The sequence below is a fragment of the Nestor notabilis genome, unplaced genomic scaffold (assembly GCF_000696875.1).
Source record: "Nestor notabilis isolate BGI_N333 unplaced genomic scaffold, ASM69687v1 scaffold6533, whole genome shotgun sequence".
NCBI classification, from domain to species: Eukaryota; Metazoa; Chordata; class Aves; order Psittaciformes; family Psittacidae; genus Nestor; species Nestor notabilis.
In genome coordinates, this window is record NW_009920650.1 from 1 (window position 1) to 20941 (window position 20941).

At 43.7% G+C, this 20941-nt stretch overlaps 1 protein-coding gene across 1 annotated transcript in view; it reads left to right on the forward strand.

Moving 5' to 3' along the window:
• Positions 1-13250: 13250 nt before the first annotated feature.
• ZRANB1 (zinc finger, RAN-binding domain containing 1) overlaps positions 13251-20941 on the forward strand; it is a 31811-nt gene continuing 24120 nt past the window's right edge. Inside the window, 2 exon segments of the mRNA XM_010010774.1 lie at positions 13251-13352; positions 14102-14952. Coding sequence (XP_010009076.1) covers positions 14139-14952 — 814 coding nt within the window. The 5' untranslated portion in view covers positions 13251-13352; positions 14102-14138.

Below are 20941 nucleotides of genomic sequence, written 5' to 3' on the forward strand. Positions count from 1 at the left end.
GGCTCGGTACAAAGGCAGGAAACTCCGGTTGTTTTCTCCTGTGGCCGCTTCTCCAGACGCGGGGCTGCAGTACCTTGGTGTGCTGGGGTGAGATCATGCCTCTGCTGCCTCCTCCTCCTTGTTTTTCCTTTTGGATATGCCTGGTTTGGGCTGTGTGCTGGGGTAGGTGATAGGAGCTGCTTCTCCCTGTGAATTTGGGTAGCAGAACTTCCATAGCATTGCCTGTAGTACGGTGTCACGTATCGTCGGTACTTTATCAGATGTGCAGTGCGGGAAGTATTTCCAAACCGAGCTTGTTTTTGTGAGCTGAAGTTTAAACAAGATGGGAAAAGTTGGATTCATGAGGCAAGCCGTGATAATCCCCACTTCAGAGCCTTCCGACTCTCCCTTCGCCGTCCCACCCTGCGGCATCCCCCTGCCGGGATAAGGTAAACTTCTCTGCGGAGGTCATGGATGTGTCTGGGAGTGCTCTGGGTGACATAAAGCTTCCAGCTCTCCAGTGCTCCGTCCCCGTTGCAGTCACTGGGTGGGAGAGCAGCAGTCTGGCTCTCCTGCATGGCATGGCTGTGGTGAACTGCTGCTGCCACAGCGACTTTTAGTGCTAACAGTAACGACAACTTTTTCTAGAATTCTTGGGAGTTGGTGTAATAAACAGGGGTTGTTTGATGGGCTTTGTGCTGTGCTTGACCAGTCTCCGCTCGCTGTACCTGCTGTGGCGAGGGGGGTGGAACTGGCGTGTGAGTTCAACACGTTGGTAAGTTAGTAGATGCAAAAAATTGGAAGGTGAATCATAGAATAGTTTAGGTTGGACGAGACCTTCAGAGATCATCTAGTCCAGCACCGCTGGAATGAGCAGTGAGGTGTCTTCTGTGTGATAACCTCACCTTCTTTGACGCATTCTGTGTCCAAGCTCGTTCTGGTGGGAGCAGAACCTTGTAACAGCAGTTCAGGAGAGGTTTGTTGCACTTGGTTTGGTTCTTCCTTTTGCTCATCTAGCATTTTGTCTTTGACTGCAGAAGAGAGTTGTCAATTTCTCTTTTATGTGTGTGTGTGTTTGTTTGTTGTTTTTCCTTTTTCAGTGCTTACTCAGGGAAGGCGGAACAGGTAAACAGCAGGAGGTGTTCTGGAACTCTGCCTCCTGAACGCCAAATCGGTGTCTTGTCATGAGGAATCTATGTAAAAGATCACTTCTGATTTCAGTTGGTCACAGCATTAAAAGAGAGTAATGCTTTTGGGTGAGCTGCATTTTGTAGCATTTGCGAAACTCTAATTATGTGGTGTAGTTCTCTTGATTTAAAAAGAACTTACTGACTTTTTTTATGCTGAAGTAAGGACAGGCAGGTGAGGGTGACCCATGAGGCCATACTCTGTTATTGCAGAGTTGTAGCCATTAGCATTTTCTCAGAAGTATAATTAAACATATTAATTTAATTGGAATGTGGAGTGGCATAAAAGCATAAACGGGATTCATCACAGAAGCATGTCTTAAATGGGAGACTGGGTAAAACACAAGATTGGTCAAGGCAACATTCTGAGTCTTCCTGGTGTATGTCCATTCTAATTGTATGTCGTTTGCTATGTAAATTCCTCAGGGATGGCAAATCCCACCTATCTTTGGTGTTCTTTGCATGATGGCTCTGTAACGAAGTCAGAAGTGTAAGTAGAAAATACTGACTGTGTGGGAGGTTATTTTTAATACAGTCCATCAAATAATCAAATGTACTCCCAGGCACTTTAATGTGAGATTTACTGGCTCCTACCTATTGGTATTAACTTAGGTGTTAAGGTTTCTCTTTCCAACTTCTCTTTGCCATATCGGGTTGAGATTGTGCAGAACTTCAGATCAATACATTCTTTATCATGATGTACCATCTGAATTGCAGCAAAGCGTTTACAATGCTACTGCCAGTCCTCTTAGTAAGCTCATGCCCATTCCTCCCCCTAAAATGTGAAGACTGGGTTATTTTGAGCTGTACAAAATGTATGTCAACAAGTAATCCTCATTTTAACTGAGTGAATTATGATCCACAGCCTCCTGGTACTAAAATGGAGCGAAACTTGAGTTTGGCAGCTGAAAATGGCTGGCTTAGCTGTAACAGAGTTCTTCTTCATTAGTTTTTCCATAGTACTACATATGAAGAGAGAAGTGAGGCGAAGTGGAAAAGTTTTCAGCACAGCTGATGAAGAGCTTGTCAAACGGAATAGCTTGGTGAAATCACTTAAACAACAGATCATTCCATCTTTGTAATGTCAGTTCAATGGGACTGGTTATACCTTAAGACGAAAACGTCTGTCTTCTAGTTCAGATCTCAAACATGAGGACTTCAGACACTTCCTTGGTACTTAGTCTTTCGTAGCACTTATTGTATAGCTGACACTGCTTTGACTTGCACGGAATCACATGGATTGTGTGACTGTGTTCGGTTTTGCATCATCAGCTGCTGAAGCACAGCTCCTCATGTGTATGTAGGTAATTCTTTTGGACCTTTCTTGGCACATGAGATTACTAATTGGACTTTTATGTCTAACAGTTAACATGCTTGAAAAGAAGTGCTTCAACATCAATTCTTGAGAACTTGTTAGGCTATAATAATACAGATGATTTTGTTTCCTTCTTTTGCGTCATGGGCAGGTTTTCGGAAGCTCTGCACGTAAACTGGAGCTGTGTCCACCTGGCATTTTTCATCGCACCTTTTTTCCTGTGTTGCTGTCCCATTTTTCCAAAAGCTCATTTTGGTGAAGGCAAAGGATGCTGGAGAGGGACTCTTCATCAGGGACTGTAGTGATAGGAGAAGGGGTGTGCACTGGCACAGGGTGCCCAGAGAAGCTGTGGCTGCTCCATCCCTGGCAGTGTTCAAGGCCAGGTTGGACACAGGGGCTTGGAGCAACCTGCTCTAGTGGAAGGTGTCCCTGCCTGTGGCAGGGCTTGGAACTGGAGGAGCTTTCAGGTCCCTTCCAACCCAAACCAGTCTGGGATTCTAAGACCAGAGAGGAGTGGTGTGGAGGGTGGGAAAAGGGAATGAGTGCAGTGATGTTTGAAGAAGGAAATGTCTTCAGGAGGGGCTGATAAAGGGACCTTGGCTCTAGACAGCTGGAAGGGATGGTAATTTTTCCTCAAGGAATGTGGGAGGGTAATACATTGGGAAGAGGGGTAGTTGCTAGTGCGTGCAGTACATCTTGCCTATGAAGCAGCGAACTTTGCAACTTTTTTGTATCTCCTCCTGTACAGCAGGTATAATTAAGTTGGCATTTTTCCCTTCTGTTGTTTGGATATAATCTGTTCTGCTTGTTCTTAAAACAAGGATACTATTGCATCTTTTATTTCTAGTAAGATGGAGTTGGTTGGAGTTTTTTGCTAAGAGTCGCTGCTGATTTTGCTTGCATTCACATGTGCGTTTTAAATTAATGAAAGTTAGTACAAATGCTGGGGAAGGCACAGAGTTTAGAGCTGTCTTGAAGGTTCAGTTCAGAATTGAGCTAAAAGTGTGTGTAGTGAGAACTAGATACAAACCAAATACCAGGAGTGCAGTCTGCCATCCAGGGAAGGGGAGTGGGAAGGATGGACTTGTGTCTATGTTGGGATGTTTGTGTCCCTCCCTGCCTGTGGCAGAGGGGTTGGAACTAGATGATCTTAAGGTCTTTTCCAACCCAAACCATTCTATGGTTCTGTGTTAAGGTTTAAAAACCCTCCATGTGATTCAGTGACTTTGAATTTAGCATCTAGTCTTGAGCAGCTGTTTTTACTGAAACAGAAGCAGCTGGATTTGCTGAGGAGTTTACAGACATCAAGAGACTTTTCTACCTTCTAGATATTCAGGAGTTAGCTTTCCTGAGCTAAAGAAAACTGTCAGAACGGTGGTTTATGTGACTCTGGGAAGAAAAATAAACTTTTGTGGTCTATTTGGTTTGCAGTCGATTGGAACTATTACCATCAAGTAATGTTTTGGTGGCTCTGAAGTTGCCTTCTTGTGGATCCATTCATTTGAAACCCTTGCAGCTCTTGGTGCACAGTCAGTTGATTACCTGGAAAGAAGAATGACTGTAAAATTTAACGAATGTGGATAATTCTAGCAAAAACCCCAGGAAATTTGCTTTGTGAGGGTGATTGTCAGTTTGAGAGTCCTTTTTCCTGTAGTTGTAAGGACTGTAAGTGCGTTGTGGAAGTGTTGACTTGTACTTCTTTCCTTCAGGCTAATGGGCTTGAAAGTATTTCTTCTGTCTCCATCTTCCTCATATCTAAGCAGGGATTCACTAGGGAGCTGAATTATTAGTTGCTGCTACTCCCTGGAACAGCTTCAGACTACAGGTCTGCGCCTTAAGTCTTCTGCAGTTCCAGGAAGTGTTGAGTACATACTTCTTGTTCATGCCAGGCCTCTTCTTTTCTAAAGTTCACACTACCATGATAAGTCAGGAGTACTTTGTACTCGGTGTCTTAATGTCTGCCTGATTTAGATTAGACATGAGGCAGAAGCTCTTCCCTGTGAGGGTGCTGAGGTGCTGGCACAGGGTGCCCAGAGAAGCTGTGGCTGCCCCATCCCTGGCAGTGTTCAAGGCCAGGTTGGACACAGGGGCTTGGAGCAACCTGCTCTAGTGGAAGGTGTCCCTGCCCGTGGCAGGGGATTGGAACTCGGTGAGCTTTAAGGTCCTTTCCAGCCCAAATCCAGTCTGGGATTCTGTGATTTGTGCCTTCTGTGGGTTGGGTTTTGGCTACAAAGGCTTCCCCTTACTGTGTGCTTGTTGAGAAGCTCGTTTTTATCTTGCTGATGGATTGGGATGGTTTGTTGGACTGTTTACATTTTTTTTTGACTTCCGCATTACTGTTGAACTTGTCAGGGATAAACATAATTGTCACCTCATGGCTTTTAAATGGTTTATTTAAAGAAGGTTCTTCAGTGTTGTCTCTAGCAAGTTATTCCCACCCCCAAAAGCAGAAGGGTTAATGTTGTAGAGCTGTTAGTCTGAAACTCTCTAGCAGCTCAGAGCCCAGCCTCGCAATGGTTAACTTGGAGTTGCTGGATAGGTATTATGAGCAGAACACAGATTACTAATCATAAGGTTAAAAAAAGTGATTAAAATTGAAAGAATTTCTATCACGCCTTCTCTAGAAGGAGTTAAATTTGTTTTCCTTATGATATTTGATCTTTGCATTTGATCTTTGCTACTAGTTCTTTGCACTACATTAAGCGGTGACGTACAGAGTAGTGGTTTTGGTGTGCTGTGGTAACAGCATTTTACCTGTCTTTTATTTCTTTATTCCCTTTCTTTCTGAGGTTTGCTGTTTAAGCAGTACCTTAAGAAGAGCTGGGTAAAATGTGGCTTACTTGAACTAGAACTAGCCTTAAATACAGCCCAATTGCAAATACATATACCAAAGACTGTCCTAAACTGTATCTCAAAGTGGCTTGCCATTAGGAGGGAACTATGCCATAGATGATGTTGAGTGTGTGTTTCCTTGTTTCATTTGATGCCAGGTGGATTTTCTCCACTAAATGGTTGGACTTGATGATCTTTTCCAATCTGGTTGATTCTATGATTCTAGATGGTGACTGTGTCTGCAGTTAGTCATGGTCTGATTTATGGTGAGCCAATATTGAGGAGGCTCAGAGGATAATAGCTAGAACTGAATGTCAAATGTACAAGTCTTACTAGAAGGTTCCTGGGTTGTTGGACAGGTCTAAGAGTTTTTAAGTTCTGATGTCTGACTCCACAGTGTGGTTTTAGTCAGAGTGTGACATCTGCTTTTCCTCAGCTTGTGTGAGGATGGCTGAGATCTAAACAGAAACCAGTCTCGTGTTTAAGGCATGTAGTCTAAACACAGATAAAATTTGACCCCCCTTTCTGTAAAGAATCATCTTGTTCAACTTCTGTACTTTGTCCAGTGCAAATGGGTTTAAAAGGAAGTTTGAACAATTCTGTTGTGTTTCATTATGTGGGTTTGTTGCATCTTGAATCTATATTTGTCTGTTGCTGCCTGTTTGTAATAATCAGTTTCATTAAATGTCCCTGGCTGTACTTATGTGAATATTCCATCACAGCTCATTATTTTGAGTCACTTTGCTTGGTTTTTGATTGGAATTGTGGGGGAGATGCTGTGTATTATGTAACTGCTGATCTGCTTACTCTGCTTTTCCCAAATTGGTTTCTAAGTACACAGTCGTATTTAGTCCATCCTAATGGGGAGTAACATCTCATCTCAATAGTGCACTTTTAATTGAGTTCTAAACGAATCAAACCTCTGAAACATGTAACTCTCTCCTGAAACAAGGAAGAGGACTGAACTGCAAGCCCCTGCTTTTGGGTTTTTATAGGTTGTTTTCAGCTGTTAAGTTTTTTCGTAGCTTTTAGCCCCAAATTTAATAGAGCTATAGATGGAGTTTGATCCATTTGAGAAGACTAACAAATAAACCTGCAGGTTACGCAGCAGCGTTAACTGTAGCGGTTAAGAGCACAAAAATGCTTTGAGGTATAAACATCAATACCTGACAAAGTAGACTTCAGATGCTTTGCAGTGCATTCTGAATGCATAAATCAAAATGAAAGCAGTGTTGTATTTATTGTATGTGAAGGAAGCCTATCTGAATTAATCTATGAACCAACTTCTAAATGTTTTCAAAAGCTAGTAGTAACTTCCTCAGACGTTGTTTTGGTGAAGGGAACTGAATTTCTGGCAGTGTGTGTGTCTTTGGCAAATCAAGTTTCCTGCATTTTAACTAACTGCTGGCTTAGAGAAGAGGAAGAGTTGTATCTAATGAAGGAGGTCAGACCTAAAAACCTGCAGTACTTTGAGAGCCAAGACTTGGTAGTCTAGAAAACTGAAGAAAAAACTACTTCAACCAATTAGATTGTAAATAGTTACTTAGTAATAACTAAAACCTTCTCAATTTCTTTTTTCCTTGTGCACCATTAATGTTACAGTTTGTAGATTGTGCTGTGATTTACACAGCAGTGATTTGGTCCTAAACAGAGCTGAGATTTGAGCTCAGTGGTGCCTCTCAAGACGGCACCATTCTCCTGTATCCATGTTCCTGGGAGCAAAGAGACAGTTCTATTGTGTGCTTCTGGAGCAGTGCTCCTGTTAAATTCCTTGCTTTAGTCTATCCAGGCTCATACAGAAAATGCTTCTACATCTGTGACTTTGCAGTAATATTTATGTTCTTTATTGTAATACAGACTCACTGCCCTTCCTGCAAAGCTTCCACATTTAGTGCTGAGCTGATTTGGTTGTGCCATTGACAAGGTCAATGCTCTCAGTTGTGTCTTTAAAAGAGACAACAATGGAACTTACTGTTCATTGCCTTTAAACTACAGAAGCCTGGGTTGAAGGTTTATGCTTTTAATGTATTATCTGTTGAGGTTTATGCTGAATTCTTCAGGAAGAACATGCAAGAAATAGTGAATAGTTGAAGGTGTGGAGTAAGTAATTAACTCAAGAAGAAAATGTCAGTACAGAAAATCAGGCAAGGCCAATTTCAGGTAAACATCAGTTCTTAGTACTTGGCAATACATTGCAAATAGGTGACTTAAAGATGTTTTTGTTCAAGTGTATTGACAATGAGATACCTCATAAAGATTCTTGGACCCACAGAACAGAAGGGGATTTGAACCGGTTAAATCTCAGTGTCTTCTCTGTAAAGAATTGCTGAAGTTTCGAGGAGTTTGACACTCTAAAAGGGACAAATTAGCCTTTTTGATTTAAGCTTGTGTACAGGTTTAATACCTTCTAGACCTTCCTACTGGCTGCAGTTAAAAATGAGCAGAATTCCATGTGTGGCAAGTCCCTTGGTACAGCTTGTATGAGCTTTAAAAAGATGCCATGGTTTGAGGCAGCAGTTTATAAACCTGTTTGTTTGATGACAGTGAAATCAAACCATTGCTTTGTTTCCTACTGTAAAGAGTTGTCTCAAACTCATCTTATGCATTTTGATATTCTGCAGTTTTACATGACAAACCCAGCTACAACGCTATGAATTCAGACTAGTGCATATTTTATCACAACCATTCAAGGTGATAATCCAGATGTTTCGACAGGTTTTCCTGTTAAAGCTTATTTGTGTATAAATGAACTTCAGTTTTCTAAGTCATGTGCTAATTTTTTATGGGTAATTGGCAGAGAACTTGAGACAGTGACGTGCGACGGGAACACTTCTCAGAATGTGTCACAGTATATGGGGTTAATCGTGGGCACTTCTTCCTCAAAAAGCTGCTTGTCCATCATGTGTTTATATGACTTCACAGCGACATTGTCCAGCTGTGAGTGAGCAGTTACAGCTGTCAGACCCAGACCTTTATTTGGTAGATGTACATTTAAATACACATGTTTCAGGGTACAGAAAGAACACAGGAGGTGAAAGTGCTGCTGTTTGATCTTTCACTTTGACTCGCAGTCCTCTGCCTCTTGCTCCTTCTTGTGGTTTGATGTGTGAAAGGTGTTACTGCACTCAGAAACTGTTAATGGATTCTGTGTTTGGTAACTGAGTGTTTCTTTCTTTCAGAAGATGCTGTTGCTTGTTTTGATCCTCCAAAAAGTTGCTTCAGTGCTTAAAATGAAAACAAAAAATCCCAGAACCCCAGACTGGTTTGTGTTGGGAGGGACCTTAAAGCTCATCCAGTTCCAAGCCCTGCCATGGGCAGGGACCCCTTCCACTAGAGCAGGTTGCTCCAAGCCCCTGCGTCCAACCTGGCCTTGAACACTGCCAGGGATGGGGCAGCCACAGCTTCTCTGGGCACCCTGTGCCAGCGCCTCAGCACCCTCCCAGGGAAGAGCTTCTGCCTCAGAGCTCATCTCAGTCTCCCCTCTGGCAGGTTCAAGCCATTCCCCTTGTCCTGTCCCTACAGGCCCTTGTCCAAAGCCCCTCTCCAGGTCTCCTGGAGCCCCTTTAGGCACTGGAGCTGCTCTAAGGTCTCCCCTTGAGGAGCCTTCTCTTCTCCAGGCTGAACAAAATACACTATGGATTTTTTGCTGGCATCTGTGCTGGCAGAAACCTTATTGTACTGTACTGATCAGATCAGTGTTCCAACCTTAAGTCATTTTGCTCATGTGGAAGGATGTTTGAACATAGCAAACTGCTTCTGTATTACAGGGAAAAGGGAGCCCATGAGTCTACTTAAACCTTCAGCAAGACTCACAAGGCAAAAGAGATCCACACACCTTCCCTGGGTGCAGCTGCTTCTCTCAGGCGGTTCCAAGAGAAAGCCAGGCTGGATTATTGTTAGGTCAAGGGAGGGGATTCTTCCCCTCTGCTGCGCTCTGGGGAACTCCCCCTGAAGTCCTGATCCAGCTCTGGGGCAGCAGCACGAGAGGGACGTGAAGCTGCTGGAGCGAGGCCAGAGGAGGCCCCGGAGCTGCTGCGAGGGCTGGAGCAGCTCTGCTCTGGAGCCAGGCTGAGAGAGCTGAGCTGGGGCAGCTGGCGAAGAGAAGGCTCCTGAAGGGGACACCTTAGAGCAGCTCCAGCCAGGAAACCTGGAGAGGGGCTTTTAGACAAGGGATGTAGGGACAGGACAAGGGGAATGGCTTGAACCTGCCAGAGGGGAGGTTGAGATGAGCTCTTTAGACTGGTATAAATCAGTGTCTGGCTGTTGATGGTGAAGGGCTTGGATCATTTAATGAACTGGAGCTTGCTATTGTTCCTTTTTTGAGCCAAAGGAAAAATAACTTCAGGACACAGTGAATAATTAAATTGAGGGGTGTATAATATATCCTGTCATAAAAATGTTATTTGAGGACTTCATTGTTTCCTCCCAAGTTCTTTGTGCTGCTTTGTGTTTTCCCATGCACCTAAAAAGAGGAATAGTCTTAAAAGCTGAAACAAAGCAGAAGAATAAAGATTGTTCTAGACGGCCATTTCCAATTGACTTTAGTCAAAAGGGACTCTGGTAATGTTTTGGTTTTTCTTTGTTTTATCAGAATTTAATAGATTCTCCTCTTCAGTGTAGTGAGTTATTGCACTCACAAGGTATTTAGCACATACATAGATCAACTGGAGTTTTGTGGGGTTTAATTTCTTGTCTAGTCATACTTTTTGGACATTAAGGCATGAACCTGCACTCTACAGTCACTGTTGTGCTATTCCTCTGTGAGAGGAGGTTCTGTGTGATTCAGCTTTTCCTCTGTGAAGAATCTAGAATAGTAAGTTACCTTGAAGCCTAAGTGGCAAAGGAGTAATCCTGAAGAAATGTACCTGGCTTGGAGCCGCTCAGTGAGCGGTGATGGAGCTGTATCACCAGTGCATCAGGTGGTGCTGGTGTCACTGGGGTGCTGGGCACGCTGAGAGCTGGAAGTAAAACAACCCCAGATGTGTAAGTGCTGGATTTCCTCATCTGGCTGTGCCATAGTGGGTGTTGGCAGAGCTATCAAAGGAGAGAAGTTGCATTGCTCCATTGAGCCTTTTTGTGTTCTTCGCTCATCATAACCTGAGGCCTCGTGTTTGGAGGTAGTGAGCTTCTATCTCAGAGGCTTTTGAAGCTGCAAATACTAAGCCTTTCTAAGACTTACGGCCAAAAGCATCTAGCTTTTTAGGGGGTGCAGAGAATAACCGCAGCTAAAATGCTTATCTCATGGTCAGGGAGACCTTATAACAGTCTTCTTATACCTAAAGGGGCTACAGGAAACCTGGAGAGGGGCTTTGGACAAGGGCTTGTAGGGACAGGACAAGGGGAATGGCTTTAACCTGCCAGAGGGGAGGTTGAGATGAGCTCTTGGGCAGAAGCTCTTCCCTGTGAGGGTGCTGAGGTGCTGGCACAGGGTGCCCAGAGAAGCTGTGGCTGCCCCATCCCTGGCAGTGTTCAAGGCCAGGTTGGACACAGGGGCTTGGAGCAACCTGCTCTAGTGGAAGGTGTCCCTGCCCGTGGCAGGGGTTGGAGCTGGATGAGCTTTAAGGTCCTTTCCAACGCAAACCAGGCTGGGATTCTCTGATACATATGGAGCGTTTCTGTAACATGGTACATCCTGTGCTGTTTGATATCATAAGTAGTATCTCAGCATTTGCTTAGATTGTTTTTGCAATCAGCTGCTTTTCACCTTGAGCAGCCGCCTTCTTCGCCAGTCCTTGAGGTCAGTAAAACAGATGATGCTTTGTTTTCCTGCCTCATCCCAAATGTGGGTTGGGATTTCTTTGCAATGGGAACTGCTTGTTGAAGACTTTGCACACTAGGGCCATTTGCAGTTACAGATCCCTCTTGGACTTCATCACAAGTTCTGTGCAGATATGGCTTTTGATTTTAAGCATTACCTACTCAAAACATAACAGCTTCTGCTTGCATAGAAATGGTTCTCCAGCTTCTATTGGGCACTGAAGTGTTGGGACAGACACTTTCAGGTTGTTCTTGGTAGCACAAGTGAAACTGCTCTCGCTGGTTCTGTTGGTAGCAGCTGGCAGCACCTGCTCTTTTCTGACAACCGTGTTCCTATCTAGAAAACATTAATATCTCAAAAACCTCTAATGTGTAAAGAGAGAACAAGCTTATGAAGAAATGTTAAAGCCAGTAAAAAGCTTACTTGGGGAACTGGGGAAAAAAGCCTTGACAAAGTAGAATAGATAAACCTAATACATAGTACACTTATATAGGAGGTGTTTTGGCAGAGCTTTAGTTTATGGAGTAGACAGACACTTCCTCCACGTTTCCGAAACTGTCTTTTTGAAGTTACCCTCAGTAAAATCCCAGAATCCCAGACTGGTTTTGGGCTGGAAAGGAGCTTAAAGCTCATCCAGTCCCAACCCCCTGCCATGAACAGGGACACGTTCCACTAGAGCAGGTTGCTCCAAGCCCCTGTGTCCAACCTGGCCTTGAACACTGCCAGGGATGGGGCAGCCACAGCTTCTCTGGGCACCCTGTGCCAGCGCCTCAGCACCCTCACAGGGAAGAGCTTCTGCCTCAGAGCTCATCTCAGTCTCCCCTCTGTCAGGTTAAAGCCATTGCCCTTGTCCTGTCCCTACAGTCCCTTGTCCAAAGCCCCTCTCCGGGTTTCCTGGAGCCCCTTTAGGTATTTGATGACTGTTATAAGGGCTTCCCTGAGACTTCTCCAGGCTGAACAAGCCCAGCTTAAAATCCAGTTCACTTTGTATTCTCATGTATATGTATGTATTTTTCACTTATTTTAGTACAGATACGGGGACCCTCTGTGATCTGTCTCCTTTTGTTACCCATTATGCATGGGCATGGCCATTTTTGAGGAGCAATGAAGGGGAAGCAGTAGGAAGTCTAATTGCCTTCTCTGCACATTCCTTAGCCTGACACAGTTTTATAACGTATAGGTGGGAGTGAAGTGTTCTGCAGGCTGTTCAAACAAGTAATATTAGAACCTGAGCTTTATGAGAAAGCTCTGTGTGTTCCTGATAGCTCCTCTGCTTCCATGCAGCATAAATATGGATTGCTCGTGATAAGGATAGTCCTGCCCTCTCCTCTGTCCTCGCCATGCGATAGCCCCTCATTCATGCAGCCACCTGATCTGGGGACCAGAACAGAGTTGAGCTGCTGGAAGAAGCCTCATGCTGACTGCTGGAGCCCACAGAGGGGAGCTGGTAGGATTAAGAGTGGCAAATATAAGTGGACCTTTAGCTGTGCCTTGGTAGAGCAAGGTGTGTGTGAAGGCATTTCAGTGAGGAATGTACTAACACATAAACAGCTTCCCAATCAAACAGGTATAAACTAACTTTAGTTTGATGTGTCTAGTTACCAGTTAAATCCTGTTGTGTAGCTTTTGAGTTTCTCTTTAGTAGATGCTGGGTGGTTTCGTTAGCTGATGAGAGTTGAAATACGATGAATGAGAATTGTCAGTCAATTGAGATGGCAGATTTGGGTTCTAAACAGCTTTGCATGCTTAAAAATAGCACCTTATTGTGTCTTAGATACTGGGTAACTATTCTGTGGCAAGGAAGGAAATGGACTATATACACTTGTCTGTTTGTCCTTTATCTGCCTGCCTCACCCTTTCCCTCTATTATGGTCTTTACACAGAGCTTTATTTTCCTTCCCCATCCTAAGTTTCAGGTTGTAATAAGAATGGTTCTAGATGTTTTAGGGGGAATCTGAGGGATCTGGTTCTTTTATTCCCACAGACTGATCACTTGTGTGGCCACTGATTCTTTGTGACTATTGGTTTCTTTTCATCAGTCTATATGTAAGTGTCAGCAGGTCATGACTGAGTTCAAACATGTAAATTGGGGTCAGAAGAGGTGTGGCATTTAATAATTAACTTTCTGGTTCCTCAGGTCCAGTAGGAAACCCATAATGAGCCTCTTTCCTTTCTGTTTACAGGAATAGTTCTCTGCTTAGTCTCATCCTTCATATTTGGCAATCTGAGGAGAAGGCCTGGGCCAGCATGAAGACAGAATTCCCTCTTCATTAGAGAAAAAGTGAGTTGGAATTGCATTGAAATCTGGATGTGTGGCATGAAAATACTCTGTTAGCTTGCCAGTGCACACAGCTTGTGCATTGCTTGCAAGTGGAATTTTAGCTTTGTAACACTGCTGTTGTGAGTGAGGCCAGTCAAGGCCTAGTCATGCTTAAGCACACGTGTAAGATGTTCAGATCTATGCATTTATGTAAACTCCTACACCCTGCTTTTCCAAAAGAACTGCTTACTCATTGTGTAACTGCCCACCTAATACACTCCTTCCTTCCAAATCCTCTGAGGTCTTGCAATAGACCTCACAGGCTCTAGACTTTGTGTTGCTTTTCTTGTACTGCTGTATTCATATTGAGTTTTATTTGAATTAGTCGATATTTGTGACTTGTTTCTGGAGCTGTGCTGGTCTCTTCTCCAGTACTCTCAGTACTTAATGTGTATCTATTTTCTTCTTTTTATTCCTTCTTATTCTGAAGCCTCTGTGCCGATTTAAGGAATTCCAGTCATGCAGAACTGAGTTTTCTTTTCATTTCTGCATTAGGAAATCCTGAATCCTGCGTTCCAAATGCTGTCAGCTCAAGTCTTATCCATTTCATAGTGTTTTTTCTCCTCCTAAATGTTCTATTAGAATCAAGAATAAAAGATTTTTTCTTTTCTCAGCCTGATTTTTGTATTAGCTCTACTGGATTGTATCTCATTTACTTCCAAGCAGGGCTCCCGTGCAGGTGCTGTACTGACGGTGTATTGTGTTCTTAGCTTTCCGCCTGCCGCAGTTCACTTCAAGCGGTGCACGATGACAGAGCGTGGCATGAAATGGGCTTGTGAGTATTGCACGTATGAAAACTGGCCATCTGCAATCAAATGCACCATGTGTCGTGCTCAGAGACCTAGTGGAACAATTATCACAGAAGACCCATTTAAAAGTGGTTCGAGTGATATTGGGAGAGACTGGGATCCTACAAGCACCGAAGGAGGGAGTAGTCCTTTGATATGTCCGGATTCTAGTGCAAGACCAAGGGTTAAATCATCTTACACTATGGAAAGTGCAAATAAATGGTCGTGCCACATGTGCACGTACTTGAACTGGCCAAGAGCTATAAGGTGTACTCAGTGCTTGTCTCAACGCAGGACCAGGAGTCCCACAGAGTCTCCTCAGTCATCAGGTTCTGGTTCAAGACCAGTCCCTTTATCTGTTGATCCATGTGAGGAATATAACGACAGAAATAAACTAAACACAAGGGCTCAGCACTGGACTTGTTCTGTTTGTACATATGAAAACTGGGCGAAGGCCAGGAAATGTGTTGTATGTGATCACCCCAGACCCAACAACATAGAAGCAATAGAACTGGCAGACACAGAAGAGGCTTCTTCAATCATAAATGAGCAAGACAGAGCTCGATGGAGAGGAAGCTGTAGTAGTGGGAATAGCCAAAGAAGATCTCCACCTACAACCAAACGGGAATCTGATGTGAAAATGGACTTCCAAAGAATTGAACTGGCCGGAGCTGTTGGCAGCAAGGAAGAACTTGAAGTTGACTTCAAAAAGCTAAAGCAAATAAAAAATAGAATGAAAAAGACTGACTGGCTCTTTCTAAATGCTTGTGTGGGTAAGTTGTTTGCTGCCCCCTTACACTGTTATGCCTGTGCTTGGGTATTGGGGAAGGATGAAGAATTAAAACATCAATGTGAGATTTTTAGTTTGAAACAGCTTTTCTTTAATCTCTGCATTTTTAGTTTTAAAAGGAAACCAAAGGTAGAAGTTCCTGAAATAGTATCTGCTAAGAGAGAGTGCGGAGTTCATCCATAATCCAGATAGGGGTGGACCTGTTTCCCTGGGCTTCTTTGACCTTTTGTGAAAATGGATCCCCTTGTAACCAAATCCTGTTGTTATGTAGCTGTTGAAAGGTGGTAAAACTACAAACCCAGCCTACAGAACAATGTTAATGCACATAGCACTGTACAGAATGCCAGGGCTGGCTAACTAAAATGACTCTTCTTTTTAGCTATGGCAAGATACTCAAGTAGAATCAGCAGCTGCAGCTTGGGAGTATTTGTAAACAGTGTGGAGCTTGCAACAGTACAAGATGCTCTGTCAGATGTTAAAAATAACACCAAAATATGTAGCTCCAAGAAACTGCATGTGTAATACTGACCTTGAAAGTAATAATGTTGTATTAATACAGATCCTGACTTGTAAATGTTTACAGCCTTTCTGAAAGTAGTTTTGTAGTCAACTGCTTCAAAAAAACGCCAATCCCAGTTTGGGTTTGTGTTTTAGTGCTTTCCAAAGGGAATTCTGGAGAGTTCTCCCAGTGCTGTTAAGAACAGAGACATGAGAGCAGGGTTTTCTTCGCTTACTGACCTTGTGAGTTAACTTTTGTGCTGTAGCTTCCCAGAAGCAGCTCTCTTGCACCCTAACATACAAGCAGGTTAAACACTCGAAATACACAACTATATTTAGAGTAAAACACTTCATTTGAAACTCTGGTGCTACTCCTGTGCCTGAAACTGTTCATTAATGTTTCATGAAGTCACTCCGTGGTGGTTATAATCCCAAAACCAGTATGTGGAGCTGCATAATTTATTATATTTGATCAGGGTTAAATGTTTTATGGGTATCGTATGTTTGGTTTCTCTGAACTAATAAATATTCCAGTTTATTTTTGTGGTGCAGGAGTAGTTGGACAAGCACATTTCCTTTGGAAGCCAGATGGATGCCTTAGTATTTCCTGATACTTTCAGCTCCTTACATGCAGTGCTTTTCCCTTCTGAAACAAAGCACTTGCAGTTCTGTGTGGTATTAAATAAGTTATCACATACCAAAGATGAATTGGTGGAGGTTGTTTCTGTGCATTACAGGAGTCTCTTGCCTTCTGGTAGCAAATATAATAAATACTAGGGCTTTTTTCACCCTGCTTTTTGAAGAGTCAGGGGTTTCCTTGGACTATTCCATTGTTACTTAAAACATTTCACACTTTAAATGTCATCTGTGTGGGAATGGTTGTGTTTATACCCAAGAGTGTGAGTTTTGCAGGTATTTCATGTTGCTTGTGAATATGCACTTGTATGTGAAACTTAAAGCTCTGCTCATAGAAGGTTTGTTTGACTTGGTTCTTTTAAAATGGAAATAGCTTGAAGGGATCTTGATGAGAAAGCCAGAGTGCAGATGGAGTTGTGAGCTCATTTTTACTACTGTTCTGCTGGGAGGCCTCATGGATTCCTTTCTGTGCCTTAAAATCTTACTATGCTTCAGTTTTTAGCTGGAAACCCAGCAACCAAAGCTGTTCATTATCAGTCCTTCATTTCAGAATTGCATTTTCCATTCTCACACATGTCCTACTATTCCAGATACTCCTTAGAGCAGGAATAACCTTAGGAAGATAGACTAAAGCTTCGTGAGATTTGTTTGCGGCTGTCTCTGGGCATTTTGCTGAGTGTATCTATAGTGGAAAGGCACCAGTTTAACCAGTGATTTGAAAAGCATTAAGCCACACTTGTGCTGGTTGTTCTGTTGTCTTAGTGTGACATACTTAAAGCAATTGAACTGTCAGTTAAACAATTTTGCCTGCAGCACATGTTCTTAGCATCAAAATCAAGTGAGTTATTGTGCCCACAGTGAGTTGGTGTTTGTTACCCAGCTGGAGCTCTTGTGAACTTCGAGCTGAGCTGAACACTTGTCAATCCTCAGCTAAACACAGCTATGAAGTAGGACAAGTTCATGTTAAATGTCAAATAAGCTTGTGCAAATGGATGGGGTCAGGGTTGGTATGTGGTGTGCTCCTGTAGCTCAGCTGACAAGTGGTGCTTGTTAGGATTTGGTAATGTCAGGCTGGGCACCTCCATGTTTTACCTTGATCAGTTGTGGAGGGTCCATTTGCTTTGAGTCTATCTTATGTGGGAGAGAAGTTAAAAACTTAAAGTTTAACTTCAGAATAACCTTTAAAAGTTAAGATTAGAGGAGTAGGAGCAATTCTTGGCACACTGGTGATTTACTTTTCTCACAGAAGATAATTTTCATAGAATCCCAGTCTGGTTTGTGTTGGAAGGGACCTGAAAGCTTATCCAGTCCCAACCCCTGCGACGGGCAGGGACACCTTCCACTAGAGCAGGTTGCTCCAAGCCCCTGTGTCCAACCTGGCCTTGAACACTGCCAGGGATGGGGCAGCCACAGCTTCTCTGGGCACCCTGTGCCAGCACCTCAGCACCCTCCCAGGGAAGAGCTTCTGCCCAAGAGCTCATCTCAATCTCCCCTCTGGCAGGTTAAAGCCGTTGCCCTTGTCCTGTCATTACATACCCTTGAAAAGACCAGCAGATATCAAGGTCTTTTGATACTTTAGCATTTGATACTTTAGGAGAGTTGTTTAGTTGATCGCCCTCTTGACCTCTCTCGTATAAAATTCTTTTTACTAGATTTTAATGTCAAGTTTCATTAAAACATGTATCAGACTATTTCGTGCCCCCCCCCCCCCCCCCAACGTTCTTTTTTTTCTTGTACCCCATGTGTTCTTTTTGGCTGAAACAAGACAGATGTTTATCTTGTGTGGATTTAGGAAAGTACTTCTGTGTGCATGTTTGTGCTTGGGTTTGTGTTTTATTTGTTCTGTCAGAGACACCCATTAATGCTCTCCCCACCTCAGTAAATAAACATGCCATGGAGGCTTCTATCCCTTGCAAATCTGGGCTGTACACAATGTGCTGAGTGCAGCTCTTGCATTTCAGCATGAGTAGTTTCCTTGATGGAGGGTATTCTTTCTGAATGAGGAGGATTAGTGGCATTCCCCCTTTCAAACTCTGCAAGTAGATGTACTTTGAATGTTATTTTAGTTCCTGACTCTTTTGCAGCAGTGGATGTATCCGTCAAATGATTCTTTCTCAGAAGGGTGAGATTTTAGAACTGATTCATTAGGTTAAAATGTACTGAAGTCAAAGCAGAACATCTCAAAGCATGGCTGTTAAGAACATGAGTTGCTGCAAATGCTGGCTTGAATTAGAATGAGAAATCACAAACCCTTCTGCAACGACACCAGTGCCTTCTGCTGTACTGGCCCAGTGCAAGGTTAATGTGAAGCCCAAGGTGAATAATCCTGTGTGTGGGGCGGCTCCCCTAATGTATATTTGAAATTAAGCTCTCCTTGTCATTTGTGTAACTAATGGTATCTGGGCCAAAGGGACTGTAGGAGAGGTTTGGTGGCATGTGGGGCTTAGGGAATGTGATGTGCTGCTGTGGGGCCTGGTGGAGCTGCTTACAGCTGGCTATGGATTGAAGTAGGACGACTTGGATGAAGATGGTCAGCACTTCCAGGGACATGTTGTGGCTGCCCCATCCCTGGCAGTGTTCAAGGCCCGGTTGGACACGGGGGCTTGGAGCAACCTGCTCTAGTGGAAGGTGTCCCTGCCCGTGGCAGGGGTTGGAGCTGGGTGAGCTGTAAGGTTCCTTCAACACAAACTTTTCTAGGGTTCTATGATTCTATGACTGAAAAACCTCTCTAGCATTCAGGGTTTGCTTGGGGCTTACACATCAGTACTTAGTGAAGCTTTCCCTCTCCTGGCACTTCAGGGCTGGGTTTTACACTGCTGCCAGCAGCGTGTTGCTGTAGGGCTCTGCTGGACGCCCTTGGGTTGTGTGTTCAGCCCCTGAGCTGAGCTGTAGCCCACAGATGAAAAGTAAACTGCATTTCTTTTCCTTCTCCTTTCTCTTCCAACCCTGCTTATGAACTGCTGCAGGAGGGTATGCTTTCTGCTCCTGGTTCAGGTCAGTGAGGTAGCTGCTCCATCACAGGTCAGACTTCCCTGCTATGGATGGTGCTCCAAACCCATATAGACACACATTCTTCTTACTGTGTGAAGGAAACAGCTAGGAGAGTGTTTCTTAAACAAATCCAGAATATTTAGAGCAGTCTGTAATGCCTCTTGTTTTGCAGTGCATCCTTAAAAGGATTGTTAGTTCATTCCTAGTATTCCTACATATGTGTCTGCTTAGTTTTCCCTTTATGTGTCTGCTTAGTTTTCCCTTTGTTGACTGCTTTATCTCTCTTCCAGGTTTTCTGTTTTTTTCCTTTGTCCTTCTCTGTTTTCTCCCTTCACTTTTCTGAATTAGTGCCAGATGTGTTACCCAAGCACTCAGAAACCCTGTGGGAGGGTTGTTGTGTCCAGCTTTTGGTATGGAGTTGGCTGGACAATGTCCCAAACTGTTCCACAGCTACAGGAGGGATGGAGCCCATCTCCTGCTCTGTGTCTTGCAGAGCTGTGGCTCTTTGCTGGCTGAAGGGACCGATGTACCAAGGTTCTTTCAGCTTGCACTGCCACCCAGAGTAGCCCTCCAGGCTGCTTGTTCCTGTCCTCCTGGTGTGTTTGCATCCCACCGTACAGTGAAGTGCATCTGGAAACGGAGCTTGATAAGCTTGGTTAGGGGATGTTTTTGGGGGTGGTGTTTTGTTGGCTGATTTTAGTAAATCCAGGCTGGTTTCCTCCTCATATCCATGGTACAGCTAAACCTTAGTAGGGCTGTTCATGCATAGTAAGGAGTGGGAAGTGTGTTGGCAGGGAAGGGTCATGCACTGTGCCTTGCTCCTGTCAGTCCAGCCTAGTTTGAACTGTTGGGGAGGTGTAGCATGAAGAAGTGACCTGTCTGTCACACTGGCCTTGGCTGAAGGTGGCACACAGTGTCTGTTGGGATGGTTGGGAGGGAAGAGTCCTGCTGTGAGCTGTACAGCCTGCCCTCCTTCCCCTGTGCCTTTGGGGTGCAGGGAAGCATGACTGGGCACCCTTGTCTGCTGTGCTGGGTGCAATGCTGTCAGCTTACAGCTCTCACATGGGGAAGGAATCGTGTTGTATTGTCAGCTCTGTCCTATACATACATTCTGTCATAAATACATTACATCTGTGCATGTATATCCTTCAGAGGAGATAAAACATGCCTTACGCCTTGGTAGAAAGTCTAAACTCCTGAAGCACACGTTGGTCTCTTGACTACTTTGTTTAGAACCTTGGTGATCCTTAATGCTAAAAATAATTGAATAAATGATCAGGTTAAAGCCAGTTACTTAAATTTGCCTTGGAAGCACTGATAGTTCACTATCATCTGTGCTTTTCCATTGCCCAGCCTCCCTTTCGGGTACAACCCTGCGAGTAACTGATGGGCTGTTAAAGCAACAAGGGGCATGGATACCCCTGACAGATAGGAGAGGGGATTAGGACATCTTTCAACAGTTCTTCTTACATGCTTGCTGCTTTGACTTGTAATGATGTGTTAGAAACATACTGTATGTAGGGGTAAGAGCTGTTTACGTGGAGAAAAGAACAGGCTATAGCTGTACTTCCGTGCATTGGATGGCTTCAGGCTTAAGGTACATGTCATCTTGCATCAGCTTGTGAGTAAGTAAATGACTTCCAAGTTGCTGAACTTGAAGAATTTAAGAAACTTTGATACAGAGAAGGTTCTGTCTCAAGCTGTTGGTTGTGTGCTAATACTAACATGTGGACATGCAGAAAGGAGAATGAACATAATGGTGTGGTTAGAGGCCCATAAAGATGATTCAGACACCTCCTCTCTTTTGTATGTATTGATATGTCATATTTGCTAAAGGAGCTCTTCCG